This window comes from Henckelia pumila, chromosome 4, assembly GCF_033568475.1.
Source record: "Henckelia pumila isolate YLH828 chromosome 4, ASM3356847v2, whole genome shotgun sequence".
Lineage (NCBI taxonomy): Eukaryota > Viridiplantae > Streptophyta > Magnoliopsida > Lamiales > Gesneriaceae > Henckelia > Henckelia pumila.
The window spans coordinates 137954920-137966279 of record NC_133123.1 but is presented as its reverse complement, the minus strand read 5'-3'; the positions used below and the strand labels follow the sequence as shown (position 1 = coordinate 137966279).

At 29.7% G+C, this 11360-nt stretch overlaps 1 protein-coding gene across 1 annotated transcript; it reads left to right on the top strand.

Moving 5' to 3' along the window:
* Positions 1-816: 816 nt before the first annotated feature.
* LOC140865360 (metal transporter Nramp7.2-like) lies at positions 817-8237 on the top strand. Its single transcript, XM_073269974.1, has 13 exons — positions 817-994; positions 1841-1919; positions 2031-2071; positions 2236-2314; positions 2800-2904; positions 3174-3283; positions 4785-4966; positions 5100-5169; positions 6701-6874; positions 6955-7059; positions 7339-7470; positions 7579-7674; positions 7804-8237. Exons 1-13 carry the CDS (start codon positions 845-847, stop codon positions 8140-8142), a joined length of 1662 nt encoding a protein of 553 aa, XP_073126075.1. The 5' UTR covers positions 817-844; the 3' UTR covers positions 8143-8237.
* The last annotated feature ends 3123 nt before the right edge of the window (positions 8238-11360 follow it).

The window sequence follows — 11360 nt, the reverse complement described above, 5'->3', positions numbered from 1 at the left end:
CCTAATCCAATTAAATAATTTAATGAATTCAATTTAATTTTTTAAATATGTATTTTGTAGAATAAAACAAAGTAACATGTACAACTGTATTATTTTGATGTTACCCTTAAATTTACGTCAAAATAAATTAAGGGAGTGTTTGCAATCACTAAAAAAAAAATTGTTAGCTTTTTGCTTAAAAAAATCATTTTTGTGTGTTTCTTAAACCTAGATTGTGTGTTAGCTTATGATTAACTTAATTAAAATCCAAAATCTAGTCATGTGGTGATTTTTATTCTCCAAAAGTGATTCTAATAAGAAGGTCATTGTTAAAATCACTATAATTACTTATTTATCAAACACTACCCAACTTTGATTTTTAGATTTTCAAATATGTTTTCAAACACTACCAACTTTTGATTTTTTTTAAATTTTTATAATTTATGAATTAATCACTTCTAAAAAAAGCACAATCTATTGCAAACACTCCCTAAATGGATGAGATCGTACGTCTTATTAATCATCCTTGGATTATATCAATATAAGGTGGTCTTGGTCAATAAAGTAAAGTAAATTTCTTAATTAATTTATTAAAGTTTTGAACAGCAATTGGTAATGTATAGTAAAACTCTAAGAATCCCGTCAAAAATCCTTATTTAAAAAAAAATTATAAAAAAATTAATTAATTCCCTTTACTCCAGAAAATGAGTAAATGAACTAAACAAACAGAAAGGGGAGAACGTTTTTGAACAGGCGGTATTATATTCCCATGAGCTATAAATAAACGCCATGCCACTAAAACAAATAAATTAAAAATATTTCGGGAAAAACAAAATATAGAAAATTAAAATTGTTATATCAGAGAATGGCAAGCTTGCAACAAGAAGATCAGCTGCAAAGTGGCGGGAGGAACATCAACGGCCGGGTGGTTTCGGTGGCGGAGACGCCGCCCGCCGGCGGCGTGAGCTCCGACCGCAAAGGTTTCGATGGTGAAGAAGAATATCATGCGCATCCGGTACCTTTCTCCTCAGTCCTCTCTCTCTTTCTCTCCACATTTAAGTTTAATATATATATATATAAAGAGCAATTTTCAGTTGCACAACTATTCTTGTCCACCTCATCCCTGACCACTTAAATCCGGTATTGGGTTTTAGTTTTTTTTTTATTTTTCGCATCACTAAAACACGGTAACGAGTTTTAGTTATCGAAAACGAGTTGAAATCATTGGTTGGACATCTGAAAATTTCTATATATATCTTCTTCTCAATTTTAATTTCTACTTTTGCTTTGCTATTTCGTCAAAGAAATTCCAGGAATAATTTTCAGTGCAATCTTAGGGCATCCACAACAATACTAACATTTCTACCAAATATTTGTGGGTCTATCTTGCCACATCATCTATCAAATATCTCACATTTCAAATATCTCACATTCCACAATCAAATATCCTACAAACCAAACATTTGTAGACCTCACTGATATTTTATTACTCTTAATTTATTTTTCATTCAAAAAATAATTACCAACATTATTTTATAACGGCTACACCGTGATGACAATTACAATTAATTTAAAAAGCTAAATTTATTTCCTACTCAGCACAAATGTCCTACCTACAAGGATGGACATTTGTGTTTGGAGGTCTTCTCCAAATGTCCTCCACGGTATATGCCCCTACGCCTTGAAAGAATAACTTACGTGGAGGCCGAATCCAAAATTTATTGGCAATTTTGAGGAGAAATTTGAATAAACAATTGTATCATGAATTAAAAGTGATGGTTTAATTTGTGGGAAAAGGGAAAAAAATAATAATAGTAAATATACATATGAATCTTGAATTGTTTCGGAATCTACGATGCAGAAACCAGGATGGAGAAACTTTTTGTCATATGTCGGCCCAGGTTTTTTGGTTTCTTTAGCTTACCTGGATCCCGGAAACTGTAAGAGTCTCGCCACCTAGCTACAAATGAATTGATCACTCTTTTATTTAATTATAATAATTATTATTTTACTTGTTAACTAAAATAATTTTATACTGTATGTCGTGACAGTGGAAACTGATTTACAAGCTGGAGCAAACCATAGATATGAAGTAATGAGTCAACTGGATCTGTACTCTGGATATATATATATTTTGTACTATTATTGGTATTCAAATAAATACACACATGCACATATATATTCTAAATATATAAAATAAAATAAATACATCGACACATCTTAATTAATGTTTGTATATTATTTATGAATTTGCAGTTACTATGGGTGGTCCTTGTCGGATTGATCTTTGCTCTCATAATTCAATCTCTTGCTGCAAATCTTGGAGTTAGCACAGGTGATCAAATTTCAGGAATTAATTATATATGTATATATCATGACTTGATATTTAATTTAACATTATATATATATATATATATATATATATATATACACATGATTTCGTAAAAAAACAAACAAACAAATAAACGAATAAACAGATTTCCCTTTTTTGAGTTAATAGGATTCAGTCCCCATTCCATAAGTTTTTTTAAGATTCAGTCCCTGTCAAATTTTTTTTTTCTGCACTCCTTAATTCAAAAAAAGTTTCATTTGTTCCAATGTTATACTCAAAATCATAATTTTTGTACCAAATCTAAAACAGTTAGTACTAAAATATCATATCTTAGTACCACATATTTAATATTTTATACCAAATTTTATACATAAAAAAATGTGGGACCAATGAGACAATTGAATCTTAAGTGATTATTGAATGTAGGGACTGAATCCCAAGTTCCCCAATTTTTTTTTTTGAGTTTTAGATTTTATTTTAATCTGTAGGGCAACACCTGTCTGAGTTATGCAAATCGGAGTATCCGCCGCTGGTGAAATATTGTCTATGGTTATTGGCCGAGGTTGCCGTCATAGCCGCAGACATTCCGGAAGGTACTTTTGCATAAGTACTTGTAATGATTAAATTTACATAACTTCTTTCATATATATATATCTTTAATTTTATAAGTTTTATAATAATTGAAAATGTTGAGTGTATGCCCTCCAAAAAAGAAAGTGTTGAGTGTATGTGCATGGTTTTTGGCCTCTTTCCCCGTTTTTAAGTTGTGACATGAAATGGAAATATTTCCAGAGGAAAGTAAGCTATTTACAGAAAAGAAATGAATCCTTGTGACAAATGATATTTGATTTTGGACATGCAGTGATTGGGACGGCTTTTGCTCTCAACATATTGTTTCATATTCCAGTTTGGGCTGGGGTGCTGTGCACCGGCTGCAGCACGCTGCTCTTGATCGGACTCCAAAGATTTGGGGTAAGTTTAGAATTAATCAGAAATTTAGGACAAAGTGAAAATGACAACTAATTATATATATATATAGTACTTGTATTTAATTCATGGTAGGAAGAACATTTCAATATTGAAGTCTAATAAAATAGGGAATTATATTATTGAAAGTCGTGCTCCAAAATTAATTTAACTCGTTTATCTTATATATATATGTACTTATTATTATACATATATAAAAGGGGAAGTGCTATGAGTGCCGGGCCCCATGAATAGGAGCCCGGGCCCCATATAATTATGTGGGGTCCAAGCTGTTTGGACGGTAAATATTGCATCGGATGAAATTCACCCGGTGTCCTGAGCAAATATGTACGTCCTATCATCTGAATGTTTAATTACTGCTAGTTGGCCGGTTAATTTAATTAATTAATCTTTTTTTAAGTTTGGCATTATCTATTGAATTGAATTGATTATCTTATCCAAGGTAGAAGAATTCTTATAATAACTTGAATTTATTAGAAATTAACATTGGAAATTCTAACTATATATATATATATCGAGACTGACAATATATAATTAATTAATATATCATTATGTTATTGAATAAGTTACTTTTACGTTTACATAAGTTTTTTGAACACAAAATTTTCAGTCTCTCTGACTATGTTTATGTATAATTTAATATGAACTTACAAGATATTGTATTTATGTAAGTTTGTTTGTTTTTTTTTTTTTACATATTAAATGCCCACAGTATCAAATATCAGAATGCATGCAATTGAACGGGCTTCATCTCAAAAACCGATGTATGCTGCAAGTGAAATTAAATACTCCCTGCGTTTCAATTATATAGTCCACGTTTCCTTTTTTGCTTGTTTCAAATACATAGTCATATATCATATTTAGTAATTTTTTTGTACACTCATTTATTAATATACCCCTATTAACTACACATTGAAAATTGTGCAATCATTTTTTAATACATTAAATAGGAATAAAATAGGAAGTTTGTATAAAATTTACTTTCCCAATAATTTATTCTTAATCTGTGTGAAATAAAAAGTAAGACTATGTATTTGAGACGGAGGGAGTATAACGATAAGAATAATACGAACCACTTTCGGTATATAAAATAAATATAATGGACGCTTGAGTTGAGTCTGTCTTGTTTTTGTACACCACTTGCAACAAACATATGTAAACAATTTAGATGGCATTAACCGTGCCTTCAAATAACAAGAACATGTTGCAGGAAAACGTCAATTAAAGCTAAGAACAAATAAATAAAAATTCTAAGTTTAAAACAACTTTCTTAAAGGAAAAAAAAAATTATAAATCCTCACAGTCTTAATCAATCCGTCTTAATATAACAATATTTCGTCGTTTTTAACCTTGTTACAGTTAATTGCAATAAATTTCAAACCCACGAGATATCATGAATCGTGTATTCGCTCATCTCTACAAAGGGTTTAGTCAGAAGAATTCAAATCTCGTCGTATAAAATGGATGAATTTGAATGTTGAAACAGGTGAGGAAGCTGGAACTTTTGATAGCGATTTTAGTATTCGTGATGGCTGCGTGCTTTTTCGGGGAGTTGAGCTATGTTAAGCCTCCGGCAGCTGATGTGATGAAAGGAATGTTTGTGCCTAAGCTTAAAGGCCAAGGTGCTACTGCCGATGCTATTGCGCTGCTTGGGGCTCTAGTCATGCCGTACGTACTATATATATATATATATATATATATATATGATGTTTTTTTTTACTAATTAAATTAATCCTTCTTTTCTTTAAAAAATAAATATTAGTCACTTTAATATTGATTTTATTTATTGATACATACGCAGGCATAATCTTTTCCTTCATTCTGCACTTGTCCTCTCCAGAAAGATACCCAATTCAGTCCGGGGCATCAATGTAAGGCCAATTTATATATAGATTATTATATTCTCTCAATAGAAAATAGTTTGATCCTGGAGACAAACTATATATATTCCAATTGTTCAATTCCGTACGTTACTCATACTTGAATATTTAATCGTTTAGGTTGCATTTAGGTCGAAAGATTTGATTTCAATTAATACACGTCTCAAATTTATTGTAATAATTTTGATTCAAAATTAAAATGAAGAATTTTAAATCATTTGTGGTAATTGAGCATATTTTTTCACTTCGATTTCAAATCTACTCTCCTAGCTAGTCATAGATTTCAAATAACTTCTTCCACAAATCCAAATCCTTTTAATATTACCAACATATCATTAAAATATGTGAGGAAAATTGTTTTTTTGATCATGTGTGTTTGTCACTTTGCGATTTCAGTTCTTTATATTTTCAGATTTCACTTTTAGTCCGCTATATTTATTTTTAGACAATTTTAGTCCTTTTTTCGACGTGGCACTAATTCAGTGCTGATGTGAAGCTGACGTGTACAGTGCCACGTAAGCATTTTCGAATAAAAAGGACCAAAATTGCCAAAAATCGAAACATACAGGATTAAAACTGAAATATGAAAATATAGATGACCAAAATCGCAAAGTGACAAACATGCATGACCAAATTTACAGTTTTCCCAAATATGTGACAGAGGTATAAATTTTTATTTTATAGTTTACTCGATCGAGTAATTTTTTTTATTCATCACAACATTTCTTAAATTAGTCAATATATCTGAAAACTTTATTGTTATTTCATTAATTAATAACTAATAAGTCATTACGAACCTAACCTATCGTCCCTATCACATTCATGTTGTGAATAAGGGGAGGTCAGCTTGGAAATTCTTTTCCAAAAAAACAAAAAAAACAAAGAAAATAAAAAACTATACATTTTATTGCATATAATAATTTCTTCAACTAATTGGTAATTTGGTATCATGATGTGATGAAATTAAATCTAATCATCAACTTTTTCTAATGGGGCATATAATTATTATTTTTTGGCTGACGATCAACTAAAACATTACGTGAGTAAAAGTTTCCTTCTATTCTTTTATTTTGAGATAAACTCATCCTAGTTTGACATACATTACCCCAATGATATATTTAAAAATAGAAATTTATCAATATTTGTAGGAATCACCCCAATGATATATTTAAAAATAAAAATTTATCAATATTTATAGGAATCACTGAAAAAATAATAGGACATATATGTATTGATAAACTACAACTCTTTGTGTTAATAACAAAAAAATCAAAAGTCGTTTTTTTAAAAAAAAGTCAACTTTATTCTTTGTGAATCAAATGAAGACACGTGACAATTATATAAAAAAAAAACATTTATTTCTTATGAAGCGCTTCATCAATTGAATGGTTATATAGAAGGAGAATATGTTCCTACTTAAATTGTGTATATACGTATGCATATGAACATATCACCAGGATTAGTGTTGCTTTAAAATAAACATGCATTTTCGTATTTAACAATGGATATATTTCAATGACAGGATGCATGTCGATACTTTTTGATCGAGAGTGGATTTGCGCTCTTTGTAGCGTTTTTGATCAACGTCGCAGTCATTTCTGTATCAGGCGCGGTTTGCTCGGCCGATAATCTATCTGATGATAATACAGATATTTGCCAGGATTTAACACTCAATTCTGCTTCATTCTTGCTCAAGGTCCAGTTTTTTCATTCAAAATTGTTTTTTTTTAAGTAAATGGAAATAAATAATACGGCTTCTTTTTGTGGTAATAACAGAATGTTTTGGGCAAATCAAGTTCAACTGTGTATGCCATTGCATTGCTGGCCTCGGGCCAAAGTTCAACCATTACCGGCACTTATGCGGGACAATTCATCATGCAGGTACGTACATACAAGTAAATCTATTTATTTTTTCCCAAAAAAAAGAAGAATAAATTAAAATTAAGACTGCACCACATGCAAGAATATACTACTATAATTTTCTTCACGTTTTTAGGAAAAAATATAATTCAACTATTTTAATTAGTGGTGTATATGTCTCTCCCTCAATGCTCACGACAAGAAATTCGTAGATTGGTTAGCAATGCGTATAATATACTTACGACTATTGTAAGAATTAAAGATACTTAATATCTCACTTTGATTAATTGATCCATTCAGGGTTTCTTGGATATGAAGATGAAAACATGGCTTAGAAATTTGGTAACGAGGTGCATTGCTATAACTCCCAGTCTAGTTGTTTCAATCGTCGGAGGATCTCACGCATCTGGCCGATTAATCGTCATTGCATCGGTTAATACCCATAATTTAATATTGCACAATTATAAAAGTGTCTTAAATTATATAATCTTCTAATTAAAATTATATTAATATATTTCATGAAAAATATTTCTTATGCAGATGATACTATCTTTCGAACTTCCCTTCGCTCTTATTCCGCTCCTTAAATTCAGTAGCACATCCACCAAGATGGGACCTCACAAGAATTCCATCTACGTAAGTTTATCATACTAGCTACTAGCTGGTATAATTACATGCATGCATGTGTTTCTATTATTTTTTGTGAGATGATTTTCTACAATTTTAATCAACCGAATCATTAATTTCATATAATTAAAATGACAGATTATCGTGATATCATGGATATTGGGGCTGGGAATCATAGGCATCAACATCTACTATCTGATCACAGCATTTGTGGGTTGGATTACCCACAATAGTTTGCCTAGAGTGGGGAATGTGTTCGTTGGAATCTTAGTATTTCCACTCATGGCGATCTACATAATATCGGTGATCTATCTGATGTTCCGAAAAGACAAGGTCGTCACGTTCATCGAGCCGACGAAGTTCGACCCGGTGACCCAAACCCAAATGGAGGGTGGACACTTGAGCGCTAGTGGACGAGTTGAAATGCAGCAAGTTCCATTTAGAGAGGATCTTGCGGATATCCCACTCCCCCAATAAAATTGTCTTTCCGAAGTAATTAATTTACGAGAAGTCCGTGCTTGTGTTTGTAAGAATTTAAAGTTGTAGTGGCCCCATGGACTACCATGTGATTTTGTGTAAGTTCCGAGTCCTTTTGTATTGTGTGCATCAGTCGACATATAAAATAAAACGAAGTTTTAAACTAAGAAACACTTTACGTATCAACTTCTATGACATCGATCCCGCATTTTTATGGTTGTAAACAAATAATAATAATAAAATCAAAATGACACTCGTTATCTTTATTAGTATTTTTAAATTTTTATATTAGATAGTAATCATTTTTAAACTTTTGAAATCTAATGCATCATAATGTGAGTTCTAAAAATAACATGAAAATTAATTAACATAAAATATAAATATATATATATGTATATATATATATATATATATATGCACGCATCACATACAAGCGCCGACATATTATAATAGAATTACTATAAATTTAGATAGTCTCGTAACGATTGGTACGCAATTTAATGCCTTTCTGATATTGTCATTAAAAAAACAGTAGATAACGAGAGAGGCATGGCAAGGATTTAGAACATTTTTTTTTTCCAAAAAATGACAATAAGATGATATTAAAATTTTTAACAATACTCCCAAGTTTTTTAGCCTTCCCAATTGGTCAAACACTAGTTTACCTAGATATAACCTATTTCTTTTCTTTTTTCAAGTACCTATAACCTATTTCAACATATAATCAACGGTAAATTAGCTATCAGTCCCTAAACCCAATCATAAATTAATTCTCAATCTCTTGTCAGAAAAAATATTGTTTAAACTTCCTGGACTCACATAATTTTTTCGGATGAAATTCGGTACAAAACTTTGAAAATATGATACTAATACATGATATTCGAGTATCAACTGTTTCAAATATTGTACAAACGTATGATTTTTGAATACTTAAATATGTAAATAAATATTGATATTAATGAACCATTGCCTTCTTTGGAAGAAAACGGTACAAAATATCAGAAATACAATATTAATATATGGTATTTTAGTATCAAATGTATTAGATCTGGTACAAATATATGATTTTTGAGTAATTAAAAATATTGATATTCATAAATATGGTAAGGTTTTATGCTCAAAATCTTATTTTTTTTTTATACTCGGTCTTGAATAATTAGTCCTTAAATATCATGTATTCGTACCATATTTTCAATGTTTTGTTTCGACTTTCTATGATTTTTGAGTATTCAAACATATATGTTGCAAGTTCATATTAATAAAGGTGTTCAAGTTAATTTTATACTCAAAATCTTATTTTATATACCCGAACTTGAACAATTAGTGCTTGAATATCATGTATTCGTACCACAGTTTCAATGTTTTGTACCGATTTTCATTCGAGAAAAAGATGTGGGCCTAGAGAGTTTAATCAAATTTTTTCTGACAAGAGACTGAACATGTATATATGTTTGTGTTCAGGGACTGAATGCTAATTTACCCTATAATCAATAGTAACTATCACATGGGCCCCATATTATATTTTTAAAAATAATAATTATTATTATTATATTTTCTCTCTCAATCGTGATTAAAAATTCTCACAACTCACGAGATATACTATTTGATATGTACGTACGGTTATTATTAGTTCATATATAACACATTTGTTGAGAATAAAACCAATAGCAATAATAAACAAATCACAATCAAGAACACAATAATTTTACTTGGTTCGGGTTTTGAATTATCCTACATCCAAGGTTCTTGGAATACTCCAATGAAATCTATTATCACCAAGATGTTTACAATCGTCTCAATCCTTTTCGAGACTTCAATCAATACACATACGCTCATATATTACAGAAATTAAGTAAAAGAAGTAACAAGAAAGACCAGCTTTCTTCAATGACTTCTTGAGCTTATATACACCGAGATTTTCAAAATCCGAGAATCTCCAAGTTATCCCGATTTCAGAGTATTCGATTTTCTGGATTTGTCGATGAGAAGAATGCTCTCGAGCAGCTGGATTAATCCCTTTTACTAACTCACCTAACTTCCATTACTTAATATATAACAAAGAATGACTGTGAGCCGTTGGATGAGTTCTAAACTCCAGATATATTCTTAGCCATCCGATTAAGTCAACATATATGAGTCAATCAAATTATTAATCATTTATATTGCATCAATCAAATCATTGAATTTAAATTACTATATTACACTTATAAATAATATTATTCATATTTTATTTATTTTTTAAAAAATAAAATAGTAATTTATCATTTTTATATAAAATTTAATCAATCAAATCAAATAAATTATAATATATCAATCAAATCAAATATTACATTAACTATCATTTTTATTTATTTTATATTATTTTATATTACTTATCTATATATTATTTATCATATCACTTGAACCAAACGGTAGCTAAGATAATTATTATCTTAGAAAGAAAATGTTATATCATTACTAAAAAGAAGACTATTTAATTTAATATAGCAGAAGAACCACAGCGAGGAAATAAACTAATTACGATATATAATTATATTATTGTACGCATACATAACAATAATGCGGAATAATCAGGAAAAATAAATTAAAATAATTATCTTGACACTTTTATGTGCGCCCCCATTGCTAAAACTTTATTGATGTTTTAAAATTTTTAATAATAATTGTATTAGTAAATAATTATTTTATAAATATTCATAAATTTTGATTGGGTTAATTTTTTATAGATAATTAAAATAACTATTTTAACACTGAAAGGTATAATTGTGATTTATCTTAAATTCGTGTAAATATCGTATTGTCTATAGTGTCAATAGTATCAGAGACAATATGCAGCGGAATTAATAAAACACGAATAATTAACAAAAAAATAAATAAAATCAGAGATAATTTTGCACGAGTAAAGTATAATCATGCGACCCGCCTTAGGGCTAAATATCACTGAAAAAGTGTAGATCAATATTAATACTAGTGATTTTGTGAAAAAAAAATTAAATCTTAAATTTCTTAACAAATTAAGAAATCAAAATTACGTCCTAAATAATCATAGTATATAACAAATCAGATGCAACTCCCGTAAGCCTAAATTGAAGAACAACAAAAATCGTTGAACAACACTGTGTACTAAGTATTGTCAACGATGTCTTCAATACCAACGACAACAATTGGACAGTAGCAACGACGGCTACAATCAAGATAGTACTCTAGAGAGAGTTGTT

Excerpts from the sequence above, each read along its gene's own strand:
- LOC140865360 (XM_073269974.1), top strand. The coding sequence starts at position 845 with ATGGCAAGCTTGCAACAAGAAGATCAGCTGCAAAGTGGCGGGAGGAAC. Across the intron at positions 2,315-2,799 it reads AAATCTTGGAGTTAGCACAG|GGCAACACCTGTCTGAGTTA; the intron begins GTGATCAAATTT and ends TTTAATCTGTAG. Across the intron at positions 7,675-7,803 it reads CTCACAAGAATTCCATCTAC|ATTATCGTGATATCATGGAT; the intron begins GTAAGTTTATCA and ends TTAAAATGACAG.